Source organism: Dasypus novemcinctus, chromosome 9 (assembly GCF_030445035.2).
Source record: "Dasypus novemcinctus isolate mDasNov1 chromosome 9, mDasNov1.1.hap2, whole genome shotgun sequence".
Classification (NCBI taxonomy): domain Eukaryota; kingdom Metazoa; phylum Chordata; class Mammalia; order Cingulata; family Dasypodidae; genus Dasypus; species Dasypus novemcinctus.
The window spans coordinates 59,536,939-59,553,410 of record NC_080681.1 but is presented as its reverse complement, the minus strand read 5'-3'; the positions used below and the strand labels follow the sequence as shown (position 1 = coordinate 59,553,410).

Genomic DNA, 16,472 nt, shown 5'->3' with positions numbered 1-16,472 from the left:
CTGCCCCTACTTCCTCAACTAGGTTTATAAAGAGGTTTTTTGCTACTTGCAGAATGGAAAAGGATCTTTCAATTTCTTCATAGAAGAAGTGGAACACAGAGTGGGCACTACTTGTGAGTGGATGTTCCTCATACCCAACCTCGATGTAGGCTCCTGGGTCTAGTCCTTTACCATCAGTGCAGAAGCCCATTTGGACTCCATGGGTCTGCCAGGATTCAGGTTTAGGAAGGTGAGGTTTAAGGGGTTAATTGACCGCATGAACAGTTATTTGGGGCCATTCCTTTGGTGAGGACAGGTGTTTTTCTAGTTGTGTCTGTGTCCCAGGTGGCCCAGGTGGCACAGGACCAGTAGGGGCAGTAGTATGCACCTATGTATTTGCACCAGAAGCACCCCCCTTGGGCTGCTCTTTTCATTTCTGGAGCACACAAATACTTATTGTTATGAGTATATTCCTGCTCCCAGCTGAGCCCTCCATAGTCGGTGTTCCATGGTACCCCAGAGTCTATGACCTGACATGCGCCAGATAGGAGGGACACTCATTGGTTCCTGCCAGTGACTGGGGTGGAGTTAAGTAGCTCCCATCTTTATTAAATACTCTTATTTCCCATTTATGGGAGACTGTTGGTGGCTTGAGGTCATAGTAGGTTATTTGGCCAGATATGTTACAGACACTATAGGAGATTCCCTGAAACTGGAAGGTGGTTATGTGGCCCTTGCAGGTGTAATGGCTATGATATATTAATGTAGTATTGGCATGGACCCCCATTCGCACTTCTCAGATATATGGCTCATGCTCTATGGTGCCAACCTGGGACCGGGGAGGGTTAGGGCTAGGAGTAGGGAAAATAACCGAAGGAACATTGTAACTGGTCTTAAACCAGATTCCTACTCTTCAGCTATGGGTAGACCATTCAGCTTCCAGGATGTGACTGGAGCAGAGTTCCGTGTTCCATCCTCAACCTTTAGCCATGTGTGACTGAAGCAGGGCTTGGCATTTTGTTCTTTCAGAAGATGAGTTTGGTTGAGTTGTGGGTATCTGGAATACAAGTCCAGGTCTCTGGAACTGCTTGCTTGACCCGGCTATGGTGTATACACAGGGTGATTTCAGGTACCTTAACTGGGGGCGGGGCGGGGGGAGGGTGGAGGTGGATAAAATGACAAGATAGGGTCCTTGTTATCAAGGGGTTAGTGGAGCAGATTTCCAGTCTTTGACCCAGACTGCATCTCCCGGTTTGTATGGACATATGAAGCTGTTTAAGCTAATGGGGGCCCTTTCTTGGACCCAGTGATGCAGGTTTTGTAGGGTTTTTCCTAAGCTGATCATTTGCTGAGCTATTGATAAGTTTCCTCTTTTCCTGAGCTCCCCTTCTATATTTCAGATTAAGGGGGAGGTGCCTCCCAAAGAGGATTTCATAAGGGATTAGGCTTAGCTTTCGACTTGGGCTGGCTTGAATTTGGAGGAGAGCACTTGAGAGTACTTGCATCCATATTAGCCCAGTTTCTTGGCAAATCTTGGCAATATACGTCTTTATTGTACAGTTCATTCACTCTACTTTCCCTGAGCTTTGAAGACGGTGAGTGGTGTGCAGTTTCCATTGGATGCACAGTGCTTTGGCAATCTTTTGTTTTTTTCCCCCTCTTGTGACTTGTTTTTCTGTCTGCTTTCTGTGTCCATTTGCTGTATGTTCTTCTGTGTTTGCTTGTCTCCCTTTTGTTATGTCATCTTGCTGCACTAGCTCTCTGCATGGTGTGGGCCGTAAATTCTCCGCATGGCATGGGCCAGCTTGCCTTCACAAGGAGGCCCTGACAAGGAAGCCCTGGGAGGTGAACCCAGGGCTTCCCATATGCTAGACAGGAGCCCAATCAATTGAACCACAGCCACTTCCCTTTGGCAATTTTTTGAATGATTTCGGAGATGAAGGTAGGTTCTTTGTCAGAGTCAATTGAGAGGGGTAGCCTATATCAAGGAATGATTTCTCTGAGCAGAACTTTGACCACTTCTTCAACCTTTCAGTCTGAGTGGGGAAGGCTTCCACCCAGCCAGAAAAGGTACAAATGAGGACTAGGAGATATTTTTAGCCTCCGGACTGTGGCATTTTGATGAAATCAACTACTCGATCTTCAAGAGGCATACTGCAGATTTCTTGGACTCCTAGGGCCTCTGGGGGTCCCTAGAAGGGTTATTCTTTGCACATGTCATGCACCTCTAGCATCTAACATGGGTGATAGCAGCTAGACTTGGGATGTAGAAGAATCTTTCTAACATTTCTTAAGATAAGTTTTCCCCAAGTGGGTGTTTTCATGGTAGTCCTGAACTACAGTTGTGGCTAATATTTTATGTTTATTTGAGGCACAACTATTCTGTGATCAGGCAATGTCTACCACTTGTTTGCTCCTTGTGTCCCACTCTCAGAGAGTATCCACTCTTTCAGCTTGAGTATACTGTGGCTCCCGGTGATTCAGAGGCTGCAGGACAAGAGCAGGTAGTGTATAGTGGAGTTTTTGATAATTAAGTGGTTGGGGAATGAGGGCAGCAGCCAGGTCCTCAGATAGGGATCCCTCCCATGCCACTTAATGCTTCGGCATCTGCCCTCCGATTTCTTTGAGCAACAGGCTGTGGCTTGCCTGTTGTCCCTTGCAGTGCATCACGGTCACTTTGATGGGCTCCCAATCTGCTTCTAGCAGTTCCAGAATCTATATGCCATATTTAATGTCCTTTCCTCCCGAGTTAGTGAGTCTTTTTTGTTTGTGTAAGTAGCCATGCACATGCAGGGTAAGGAAGGCATATTTGGAGTCTGTGTAGATGTTAACTTTGGCCCCAGCGACAAGTTGTAGGGCTCGGGTATGATCAATGAGTTCAGCTTTTTTTGCTGATGTGTTATCTGGGAGACGCTAGGCCTCCACTGTGCTACAGTGTCCAGTTGTTTGGATAGATAAGCTACAGGGCTTTGCCAGGAACCCAGGTACTGAGTGAGTACTCCTTCTGCGATGCCTTGGCGATTATAGACATAGAGATAGAATGGGTTATTGAGATCTGGAAATGAGAGGCTCAGTGCTTCCATCAGAGCCTGCTTGAGAGTGGTGAAATCGTCTTTATGTGGGCTTTCCCAGAGCAGGGATTCACAATCTCCCCCCTTTCCGGCTTCATACAAAGGACACGTGAAGATCCCAAATTTGGAGATCCAAATGCGGCAGAATCCAGCTGCTCTGAGGAATTCTCTCAACTTTCAGCGAATGCTGGGCTCAGGAGGCTACAGATTGCTTCTTTTCTTTCAAGTCCTAATTCACGGAGCCCCTGTGCTATTTTATAACCTAGATATTTGACCTGAGGTAGACAGATTTGTGCTTTCTTTTTAGACACCCAATAACCCTTTTGTTGTAGGTTTTTTTAAGATTTATTTATTTATTTCTCTCCTTTCCCCCCTTTTCCCTCCAGTTGTCTGCTCTCTGTGTCTATTCGCTGTGTTCTTCTGTGACCGCTTCTATCCTTATCAGCAGCACCGGGCATCTGTGTTTCTTTTTGTTGCATCATCTTGTTGTGACAGCTCTCCATGTGTGTGGTGCCATTTTTGGGTAGGCTTCATTTTCTTTCGCACTGGGTGGCTCTTCTTATGGGGCGCACTCCTTGCAGGTGGGGCTCCCCTACGTGGGGGACACCCCTGTGTGGCACAGCACTCTTTGCGCACATCAGCACTGCACATGGGCCAGCTCCACACAGGTCAAGGAGGCCCGGGGTTTGAACTGCGGACCTCCCATGTGGTAGGCGGATTCCCTATCCATTGGGCCAAGTCCGCTTCCCTGTTATAGATGTTTTAAGAGGGCATGGGTTCTGCTAGCACAGTCTTAGTAGATGGGACTTCCGAGGATGAAGTCATCTACATATTGGAAAAGAAACAGTTATGATTTTCTGGTTTAAAAGACTTGAGATCACTGGCCAGGTCTTGTCCAAAAACAGTGAGGGCATTTTTGAATCCCTGAGGAATCCAAGTCCAGGTTAGCTGTTGCTTTTCGCCGGAGCTCGGATTGTCCCATGTAAAGGCAAAGATCAATTGACTCTGGGGCGCTATCTGAATGCAAAAGAAGGCATCTTTGAGATCTAGGCATGAAAAATAGACTGCCAATGAGGGTATCAAGCTGAAGAGGATGTAAGGGTTGGGGACCACTGGGTATAGAGCTACTACTGCTGAGTTGACTGCTCGCAAGTCCTGGACTGGGCGATAGCCCGCATCGGCCTTTTTAACTAGAAAGAGTGGGCTATTCCATGGAGACTGGCACAGCTTCAGTATGCCTTCTTTCAGCAATCTCTGAATATGTTACTGGATTCTTTCTTGCACTTCATGTGGAACTAGATATTGCTTTATGCTCATTGGGCTGGCTGTGGGCTTTATTTCAACAATAATTGGAGTAATATCATGTGCCATTCCCATTGGGTTGCCCTCTGACCATACTTTGGGCACATCTTCAGAGAGGAGCTGTATGGCCACAGATTGGCCAGCTTCACTGAGGCAGAACAGTCTCCATTCTTCCTGCAGAGGGAGGGTTAATGCTCCTGTTGGAGGCTTTGTTGGTCTCAGTGTTAATGCCCCATGATGTCAAATGTAATCTGAGCTTGTAGTTTAGACAGCAGGTCCTGACCCAGGAGGGGGACTGGGCATTCTGGGAGATACAGGAACTCATGAAAGACATCTTTACCCCCAATGCTATAGGTCCTGGCTTGAAGGAAGGGCCACTGGGTGCTTTTACCAGTTGCCCCTACGATAGTAGCTTGTCTTTTTGATAACGGCCTGACTGACATTACAGAATGTTGAGCCCCAGTGTTGACCATCATATGTGTGATGCAGCCCCCAATTTGGACTCCAACCATAGGCTCCACAGGGCCAAGAGAATAGGAGCCCAGTCTATCCTAATAGTCCCCATCAGAACCCTCTATTTCTGCAAGTCCAGTGAACTGATTTGCAAGATTTCCATCTGAATTTTTGCCAACCCAGGGTTTAGTTTGCGTTGCCCCATTTGCTCTCCTAGTTAATGCTTTGGCCACCTTCTTGGGGTTGATGGGGTCGAGTGGTCTGCTGGGACACTCATGCTTCCAGTGCCCTTCCTCCTTGCAGTATGTGCACTGATTTTGCCCTAGGGGTGGGCTCCCCTCCTTAGGGGCAGGGGCATCCCAGTTTACTTTCCTTGACATGGGGTTGCTTCTTTCGACTATTGCTGCTGCAAGAAAGTCTACTTTCTTTTTCATTTTCTGGTTTTCCTCTCTCCTGGTTTCTACATCATGGTTGATGTAAACCTTGGTGGCTACCTTCATGAGCTGGGAAATGTTCATAGCAGCAAACTTCTGTAACTTTCTTCAGATGTCAGCCTGTGATTGGGCAATGAATGCTGCATTGACCATTGTTTGGCTTTTGGGAGCATCCACGTGAAAGGGCACATATACATGAAACACCTCACACGACTCACTCATGAAATTGAGCCAGACTTCCATTGAGAGTCTGTAGGATTTGGGTGGTCTTCGCCATGTTTACTCCTTTCAACTCCCAGCCCTGAACCTTTCGACTAAGGTCCTATGGAAAGTTTCTAGTCGGTTGAGCCCAGTTGTGTCATTGGGATCCCATTGGGAGTCTGCATCTGGGAACTATGTACAAGCATATTGGTCACTGTCCAGGGTTCCTAAGGTGAGTGCTCTTTGAACTAGTTTGGAGCCCCTTGTGTGACTCGCATCCTCTCCTCAAAGTTGAGTAAGGTCCTGAGGAGTTGTTTATAGTTAGCCCAGGTGGGTTTGTGGGTTTGTATGATGGACTGGAAGAGGTCTGACATGACCTGAGGCTTCTCTAAATATGGTGGGGTGTGACTTTTCCAGTTAAAGAGGTCAGTGGTAGTGAAGGGTTGGTACATGAATGTTTGGTTTCCTCCTAGGATATGGCCATCAGTATCATAATAAATCGGAGCTCGGGCTTCATGAAGAGATAGCTGTAGGGTGGCACCTCTCCCTGCTCCACATGTCCCCAGGGCTCCCTATGGCCTGAGTTGCCAGCTTTCAGGGGCTTCTTCCTGATTGATCATCAGCACTTGTACCTGGGAGCATGGCACTACGCTGCTGGGGGCTGAGATTGGCAGAGACAGCAGTTGCAGGGGTGAAAAGACTTCATTGCTTGGAGAAAATGGCTGTGGGAAAGGCAAGGTCACACTGCTCAGGGGACACGCCAGCAGGTGCGGCACCAGGAACACTAAGGTCGCGCTGCTCAGGGGATGGGCTGGTGAGTGCAGCTCTGCGAATGCCAAGGTCGCACTGCTCAGGGAAGGTGGCACATGCCTATTCCTCAGTACTGGCATGGTTGGAGCAGCTGCATAGGGTGGCAGGAGGTCATTTTCATCTGGTCCTTCTAGAATGGGTGGGTCGGCACTAGATTTGGGACTCACTTCTTCTGGATCCTTTGCAAGGGGCTTGTTTGACCTTGTTCCTTAGACAGCACCTCTGGGCTTTTGTATCAGGCAAATCCTGGTTTCTTTAGTTGTACATTTCCTTAACCATGGTAGACTTTGACTCACAGTGTTCTGCCAGGCATTGATGTATGGGAACTGGTCAGGGTGCCCTGTCATGGACTTTATGGATGATCCAGGGGTCAAAGGTGCCCTCCTGGGGCCGGCCTATGCCAAAAGTCAGCCATTCTAATTCACAAAGCATTCTAAGCTTTCTTGGCTGGAACTTTAGGCCATATACATCTCCATGGAACACTTGGGGAAAGTTTTTCAGTATACAGCCTAATGGGGTCCTACTTTGTGTGTTCCCCATGTTTCCACCCTATGTCGGCACAGTACAACACTCACTCAGCCTTTCGCTTCATCTATCTCCAGCCACGTCCCTCATAGGAATTTAGGGCACCTCTTAGCCTTAGTGGGTCAGCATAAACCCCCAACTCGGAAGAGGGTCCCTTTGCAGAGAGGCCTCCCAGACCACCCCTGACCAGATGAAGTCACCACACCACAACCACGGATTGGGACATGGCACTCAACCTGCAGAAGTGGGTCTGCATCTCACTCAGTCTCCACAGTCACATATACACAACCACCCTCCTTCCTTTCCTTTCTTGGATCTAGAGAAGACGGCTTCCTCCTTTCTCCTCTGGAATACTAGGGTCTTCTCAAAAGCTGATCAGGCTCCCCTCCCGACTTTTCAGAATTAGGCTTTTCCTGCACTATGGCCCTGGGGGTCTTACCCATCTGGTGTGTGGAGCTCCTTGCTTCATTCTAAGGGTCTCTTTCAAACCCCCAAGTGCCTCCAGTTTCTTCTGGGAGGGCTCTGGCAGAGTCCACAACCTCTTTCTGGACTAAAAGGGGTTCAGGAGCACCCAGGGCTGGGATTCACTTGGGCCCTCCCAGCCTTCTCTGAAGTGTCCGAGAGAGGCAATCAACTATTGCTATCTCTGGCCTTCTCAGCCATCCTGAACAAGCCCCCAGAGATGTTATGGCAGAGAGAAGTTGGCTGATCATGTTATTGAAGGCCAGGATGTGAGAAATCTCTGAGAAGAAAGATTTATTAACAGCTGGCCAGGCCTGGTGGACTTCTGTCCAAAAAAACCAAGCCCTGAATAGGATTTCTAGGTCCCTTTTATACAGAGGATATAGGAGCAGGAGTAAAATGGTGCTTTTATGCAAAAAGGACTTTGTTAGTTTCTTAGAGTTTTAAGGGTTTGTTTGGATACCAGGTAGGTTTGAATTAACATATAGTTCACACTCTGAGTAAGCTTGAAATAACATATCACCCACATTCCAGGTAAGCTTGAATTAACATACTGTCCACATTCTGTCTGGATGTACATTTGAATACACATTCAGTCTGCATCCTCCCTGAATATTCAAAGCCTATGGAGCCTGTATCACTTAATTGGCTTTCCAGGAACTAGGCATACTTGGATATAGGATTAGATAAGTTCAAATTCATGCACAGGCCATATTAATTAAGGCTTACATGTTTTCTCATGGTTTAAATACTATCTGCTAACACCTCCCATTTAAAAAAAAAAATCTATTCTAGACACTGTCCCAAACTCTAGGTTCATATTATCAAACTGCCTACCTGACATCTCTTTTTAGAAGTCTAACAATCATCTGAAATCACTCATGTACATAATTGAACTCTGTCTTCCCCAAACCTATTCTGCATACAGCTTTTCCCACCTAAGATAAGGCAACTCCATCATTCCAGTTGATCAGGGCAAAAAACCTATAATCATCCTTGATTCCTCTTTTTCTTTTACATCCAATTGATCAGTAAATCTTGTTAGCTTTACATTCACAAAACATCCAGCAACCATTCACTTCTCACTTCCTCTGCTGTAAGTAGAAGCATCACTGCTTCTACTCAGTTGTAAGCCACTATCAACTCTCTTTATGGCTTACTATAATAAGTTCTAATTGGCTCTATTCTACCTTTGCCACCAATTCAGTAGCCAGTGATCCTCTTGAATTATAAATCAGACCATACCACACTTATGTCCTTCTATGAATCTCTATTTCATTCATTGTAAAAGCCAAAGTCTTTAAAATGGCTTCAAAGCCCTACATGGATTAACATCCACCTCCAAAACATGCACTTATTACCTCTAATTTATTGCTATTGTTGCCTTTGTTGTAGCCACACTGGCCTCTTTGCTATTCCTGAAACAGTGGGCACATGTCTGCCTTATCTTCAAGATCTATTTCCTCTGCCTGAAATATTTTTATTTCCCACCACCAAACATTCAGACAGTCATATCCCTTACTCCCTCACTTCCTTCAAGTCTTTGCTCAAATGCTATTGTTATAGAATTTGAGAGAGGTTCAATTATTTGCGTATAGAAAGGCCAGGACTCAGGAATGATTTTGAGAAGGAAAAATGATTTATTGATGGATGGACGGACTCAGGAGTTTTCTGTTTCAAACCTGAGCCTCAAACAAGATTTTCAAGTTCCTTTTATACGTGGTGGGGAGTCAAATGGTGCTTTTATCAAAGAAGACTACTTTCTTTATTAGTTAAATTTTTGCCTGAGTACCAGGTAGGTTTTGAATTAACATATCGCCCACATTTCAGGTGAGCTTGAATTAGCATCTTGCCCACATTCTGTCTGGATGCAACTCTGAATACATATTCAGTCTTACATCTTTTCTGAACATTCAAACCCCTGTCACTTTACTGGATTTCTAAAGACTAGGTATACTTGGATACAGAATTAGATGATTTTGAATTTATGCACAAGCTATATTATATTTCCCATTTAAGGCCAAGTCCAAGTTGCATTAAGTTTTGGCATCACCACCACCAGAGTTTCCCTGGACTGACTGGTGTGTATATATTTTGCACTGCTGAATTGCTTCCCTGGACTGGAGTTGTTGCCATGGTTACCAAGGGCAGGACTGCAGCCTCTTACTGTCCCAAACCAAGTCAGGACAGACAGCTTAGGATATCTCCTAAGAGACAAAGAGCCTCCCACCCACAGCCCACATAACTATCTTCCCAATGAGGCTACCCTAATCACCCTATTTAAATTTACAGTCTACTAGCATTACTAATTCCCCTTTCTCTGTTATAATTATCTTTTTTCCATAGCACTTCTCCTTCCTAAAATACTATATGGTTTTATGTATTTGTACTTAATTAATTATCTCTTTGGTTTATTGTACATATTCCCTTGCTCAAATGTGAGTGTCACAAATGAAGAGACAGATCCATTTTTTTTCACACTGTCTCCCTAATATTTAGTATCGTTCCTAGCATAGAATAAGAACTCAATAAATATCTGCTGCATGCATGGATGGCTCTATCCTCTCAAAGATCATATAGTTAAAGCTAGTAACTCAAAAATCAGACAACTACAAAAGACAAGATGGTAAAGGAGTGATTCCTCACCTCATAACCATTTATGATGTCTTATTATAGTGTGGATTTTTTCATTCCAACAATAATAAAATCTAAAACACTAGGCAGTAAGGAGAGAGAGCCATGGGAATTAAAATTGTTGAATAAATTTTGATGGAAATAATAGAATTTAAATTAGACCTGGAGGAATGCATGGTATATAGACTGAAGAGTTAGAGAAAAAAAGCCACTCAAGGCAAGAGAGTGGGTGGGGACAAGTAAATGTTACAATACCTTAAATAAATCTATTCAGATAGGGGGATTATAAAACAGGTTACATGTTATAGAAATGTCTTACTCAAGCTTGTCTTTCAAGAATCTTCCACTTAACACTAGGAATCTGCATTGCTATTGTTATTCTTAGGCTCTATATTTGACAATGACAAAAATTGTTTCTACGTTTAGATTCTATAATTATCTATTACATTAAAGAAAAGTATTTATTTTCATATACAAAATCAATTTAAAACCAAGTTAAAACTTAGCATAAGATTTTTTTGCCATTTAACAAATATTTATTGAAACTCTACTATTTGAGAGAATCCTGCTAGGCTGCTTAGTTTCGCTAGTCTGCTCTCATTATTACCATAGAAGATGGTGACAGGAGCTGAGACTTGAATCGAGAGGAGGATTTGAGGTCAGAAGGAGTTATGAGGAGTAAGGTCCTGACCTGTTCATTGCACCCTTCAGGTTACAAGAGAATATCTCTTCCATTAACTTGGAAAACTTATGCATCTGGACTGTTAGTAGGGGAATTGACTGTGGTCAAAGCTGTGGTTCATGCAATTGAATTCTATGGAAAACTCTTAATCCCTGGGTGGAATTTTTACAGCCATCTACATGGCAACAGAGTTTTCATCTAGACTCATTTGCTTACTGATCAAAAAAATAGCCATTGTAGAGAACGATTCCGAATCATCAGTTTCAGATTTGCCTTTTGAATTTGGTTGACTCTGCTTTGAAAGAAGGGCTCCAGTTCCTAAAGTATATTGTCTGCATCCCTGGAGTTTTTATTTACTTAGGCTGCCTTCTTTTCAAATGGTGATTCGTTCAGCCTAATCATCAGCAAGTCACTGGAAAAAGAATCGAGATGCAAATATACCTCCTTTATATCTCTTTCCACTTATGCAGAAAAGACCAGGAAGTTCTTTCTTCCCAGTACTTGGTGTGAACCACAACTTAAATCCAGCCCACCTTGGTTTCTCCAAACACCAGGGTCTTGACTGAGGCAGTTCTGTCTTCCATAAACTAACATTAAAATAGTTTTAGTTGCTTAGTTGATCAAAGTGCCCAGTTTGTTTTGAAGTGAAAAATGAAGCCTGAAACTGTAACCAAGAGCTAAGAATTAACTAATAATTTTGACTACAAAATCATTATATAGTTACCTTTATATTATAAAATAGCAAAAGGCTAATATCTGAAACTGCTGAAACTGGCTGGATTTGGTCTAGACCTGCTCTTGTAAAGGTCATTCTAAACAGATTTCACCCTGTTTATGGTTAGTCTAGACTTTGCCTCACCTTTGTGTATACTTACTATTGTGGCAATTCTAGACTTAATTCACCTTTGTTTATGGTTATTTCAGAGCTAGGCTTACCCTTGTGTATACTTGCCATTGTGATGATAACCACTGTACCTTCCCCTGTTTGAATCCAGAAAAACTCCTGCTCCCCTGGTTCAGGGAAGGCAGATTTGAGGCACCCCCATCTCCTGTCCTTCCACTGGAGTTAATATACCTGCTTTCTCTCATAAACATCCTGGTGTAGACTCCAATACATCTTCTTAGGTCAAGAATCCAAAAGAATCCCTATGGGGTTTGCTTCAAGTGCTGAAATCAAACAAGAAGACAAATACATCGCCATCCCACGCACATCTTCTCTCCTTGCTTTCCCTTCCTTGACCTTCTCTACCTTTCTCTTTCCTCTCCTTCCCTTCCTTCCCTTCCTTTCCTTTGTCTTCCATTCTCTTCCCCCTTCCTTCCTCCCTTCCCTTTTCACCTCATCTCCCTCCTTACTTCCTTGCATAATTTTTAATGAGAGAAGCAGATGTGACTCAAGTGATTGACTCCTGCCTACCATGCCTACCACGTGGGAGGTCCTTGGTTTGGTTCCTGGTACCTCCTAAAGAAGACAGCAAGCTGGTATGACTGCAGGAGCAGCAAGCTGATACAATAAGATTACGCAAAAGAGAGACAAGAAAAAAAGAAAAACATAATGAGAGATACAACAAAGCAGGGAGCAGAGGTTCTCACTGCTTCCTAAAGAAGACAAGCAAGAGAGCAAGCTGATGCAACAGGCAGCCACGGCAAGCTGACGTACCATGATGACAAAACAAGAGACACAAGAGGAAAAAAAAATATGAGAGACACAACAAAGCAGTGAATGGAGGTGGCTCAAACAATTACGCACCTCCCTTCCACATTGGAGGTCCCAGGTTCAGTTATCGGTGCCTCCTAAAAGAAAGAAACATGGAAAACAGACAGAGCAATTGCAAACAATAAGGGGGGTGGGGAGAAATAAATAAATAATAAAATAAATCTTTAAAAAAACATTTCAGTGACACTTCAGTTTTTGCTTTCATTCTGACATCAATAATCTTTTTTATAATTTTATAAAGTTAAACTATATTAATTACAGGTGTAAGACCCTTCTGTCAAGATTTGGTTCTCTGTGCTAACAACAGAGTAGCCCAAATAAAAATAATTAATTGAGTATGCTAAAACCTAAATTTAGCCATGAATTTCAACTTCTCCCATGCCAGGAAGAATGATACATATTGATTAATTTGAGATTTCTCCCTTCTCCCTTTTTCTGCACATCCTCTCATAGAAGAATTAATGATCAGTAAAGTGGTCAAATGGAAGGCTGCAGGAAAGAGAACAAGAATAATCCACAAAGAAAGTAATTAGTCCTTGAATAATTAAAAGTTGAGCAGCAACTTTTTAAATGATCACACCTTATTTTAAATAAAGGGAAAGGGCAAAGAACACAATTGTAACAGATAAAGTAGTCTATTACATCCTTTCTATTTCAAGGTATCAACATTTTTTAGTGGCGGCAGAGAGAAGACGATGATTACGTATTGAAGGCTAGGACACGGGAATTCTCTGAGAAGGAAGATTTATTAAGACCAGCCAGGCCCAGCGGACTCAACATTTTGTAGTGGCGGCAGAGAGAAGTTGATGATCACGTATTGAAGGCTAGGACACGGGAATTCTCTGAGAAGGAAGATTTATTAAGACCAGCCAGGCCCAGCAGACTCCTGTCCAAGAAACCGAGTCCAGAGTAGGGCCTTTAGGTTATTTTTATATAAGAGACACACAGGGTTGGGCCAGGAGAGGTTTTGGCGTCAAAGACTTTCTTTGTTAGTTTTTTTTTAGGGTTCAGGGATTTGTTCGGAAACCAGGTAAGCTTGTATTAACATACCACCCACATTCCATCTGGATGAAAGCTCCAATACACATTCAGTTTACATCCTTCCTGAACACATAAAGCCTATAGAGTTTATATCACTTAATTGGCTCTCCAGAAACTAGGCAAACTTGGATACAGATTTAGATAAGTTTTAATACAAGCATATACATGTACAGGCTATATTAATTTTATTAGCACAATTTCGATTAATTCCATTGCATTAAAAACTTTATATGATATTTTGAGTTCAGAATGAAGAAATTTTATTTCTTTTTTAATTTTTTAAATTCTTTACTTTTAATAACTTTATGTCAAATTCACAAAAATTAAAGACCAGAAAAAGGCAACTCAACAAGTTACAGAAATATTACTCCTGAAAAGTTCTTTTTCAGGCTCTTTTCTCTCCTCTAACTCCAACCACTTACTCAGTTGTTCTTGATGTTTGGGTTAAACTACAAGTTGAAGGTGTGCTCTAAGAACATATTCTAAACTCTAGAGCCCATGTATTAGAGTACGTAGTACTGTTCCCTTGGCAACCCGTTTTTCCAAATGTGTCCCAGCTCACAGAAAAAATAAGATCACTATTAAAACCTCAGCAAAAATATTGCTGAGTGTAAACTCCATATAATTGATGGATACACACAGCATACTTTTCCTTTGCTGTCAAATTTTGGTTTTTTCCAGAATTTAATAATTGTCTTATTTGCTCAGTGCTTTTGTGTGTTTATCATCAGTTCAATCCAGCACTTTAAGTTGTGTAAAGTTCCTATCATTATGTTCAAGCATATCAGTTGTTCTGTCACTTATATCTTCATTGAAAAACTCTCTAGGAGCTTTCCAGCATGATCCAATTGAGACTGTCTCCTCCATAGGCCTGCTGGGAGCTGTTGTCTTGTGACACCTTCATCATCAATCTGAAATTCCCTTTATCATGTATGTTTGACCAGCTGGTTCCTGGTTATCACATTTCTTGTTTCACTACATCATTTCACTGTCAAATATACAAAAGCTTCTTGGGGCATGAATGTGGCTCAAGCAGTTGAGTGTCTGCTTCCCCCATGGGAGGGACTTGCCTTGGGTTGGTTAAATGTTTGCCATTTTGTTAATAACTAGTTTATGAGGGCAGTTTTAGATGTTACAGACTTTCCAAGAGAAAGAATCAGCCTTTCTCATTAAATTCATGCATAATGGAGCTTCTAAACTTCTTTGAGTTCTTATTAAGAAATATTTCAACAATAATTTTAAGACAGCATCATCTCTAATGAAAATTCACACAGGGTGAAATGCAGTGCGATATATTCCCATAGGCTCCTCTACATCCTTACTTCGCAGTGGGTGAATAAAATCTCAAGGCTTTAGCGAGGAACCTGTTGCTTCCTTGGTTACCTATGACATCGTGGTCCAGGTTAACAGAATTTAGGAAGTTGGAGTTTCTTGAGTTTTTATAATCAGAAAGTTCCAATATCTATTGCTACAAAATATTCCTTATTCTTCTGTCAGTTTTGAAGCACTGGTCAGAATTGGTACTTTACAGAAATTTTTACATCCTTTATAATAGTTTCAAAATTTGAGAAGACGTAGGTAGTACTGCAGTCATGTAGAAATGGCATCGTAGCTGTCTTCTAACTTTTTTATTTATTTGTATCAGTTGTTAAAATGTCCCCCACATCATTTATTTCTCTGACCCCACATATTTCTGAATCAGGTTTGAAGCTTGCTGATTTTCAGTTTCATTGAAAAACCTGTGTTTTTCTGTCATGTCGCTAATAGTACAGCTGGGGCACCAGATGAGCGATTTTCCAAGGGCAGTCAGCCAGGCAGCTACCTCAGGGAGGAATGACTCAAAAACAGGCTGTTCATTACTTCCCACTTTCAGGCAGAAGTAGAGCTTCACTCTGTGGAGCCGACAAGGAAGAATTTCATAAAATTTCTTGGAGTTGCTTATTAGTTTGGAACCATAAATCATTTTTTTGATGTGCCCTTAGGTATTTTTTTACATGTACATATTCGATCTTCCCAGTTGATTGAAGTCTTCCTGTGGGCCAAGATTTTTATCTTCTATTTTCTTTATATCTGCTGACCATACTTCTTCCCATCCCACAGTACTGACACTCTAATATTATTGACTAAATAACTCACAATATTATTATTTTTTTAGATTAGTAAAGGACCAAGATCTAGCTTATGCTAAATGTATATATAATCTTCAATTTTATATTCATTTTCCAACTATTACTATCATAAAATGTTATCTAAGATCCAAATTGTATTAGAAATGTATATATTATATAATTTTATTGAGTTCCTACTCTTACATAAAAGATTATCTTAATGTTGTTTGCACTCTTTATATTTAGAACTCTAATTTAGAGACTGTTTGCTAGAACAATTTCATGTACTTTTTTTTTGTTTTTTCATTTTAGGTGTACAAGAATTTCCAGAAAACATAAAGTGCTGTAAGTGTTTAACAATTATTGAAGCCAGTGTCAATCCTATTTCTAAGTGAGTATTAGTGATTAAAATTTTTATTTATGCTTCCATTGGATAATAATGTACCAATATAGAGGACATTAATAAAATGTTAAATGTTACATTTAAAATTCACTTTTATATAATGATGGCAAAGAAATAGTCAAATCAAAATAGTTAAAAAGGATGATTAAAGCATTGCTGAGTATCAGTGAAGGCTGAATTGGTATAAGATAGGATTACTCTGAAGCAAAATATGTTATCATTTTTCTGTGGCTATCAGGCAACATTCCATGGTAGAGAGCAAGAAGGAACTAAGAAAATAGTTATCAGTTATGGTCATGGTGGGAAATTAGCACCAAGGACCTGAGAGAAATTAGATTACAAGAGTTTAAGGCATTGGTAGGTACATTTAAAAAGCTGATCATATAGTTCAAAATGGAAAAGGAATTAAGTATAGCCAGAAATAGAGAGTATGTGTTTATCAGAGATTACAGGAGGAACAACAGGACAACCCCTAGGAGGACAACGGAATGGAAGACATGAACAGTAAAGATGCTGTGATCAGAAAAAGGTATTTGGGGTTCAAGATCTGTTAAGAGATAAATGCCATGGGAAAACGAGATCCACCATGTGGCCATGATAGTGGATTGCTAATATGTTGTAGTGACAGACATTTGTGGAATCGAATGGGTCAA

At 41.9% G+C, this 16,472-nt stretch overlaps 1 protein-coding gene across 3 annotated transcripts in view; it reads left to right on the top strand.

Moving 5' to 3' along the window:
- The window catches only part of LRRC7 (leucine rich repeat containing 7), a 641,808-nt gene that overhangs the window by 332,321 nt on the left and 293,015 nt on the right, over window positions 1-16,472 (top strand). For all 3 annotated transcript variants that reach the window (XM_071217384.1, XM_071217382.1, XM_071217383.1), the window contains one exon: window positions 15,729-15,807. In XM_071217384.1, coding sequence (XP_071073485.1) covers window positions 15,729-15,807 — 79 coding nt within the window. The remainder of the gene's footprint in view (window positions 1-15,728; window positions 15,808-16,472) is intronic.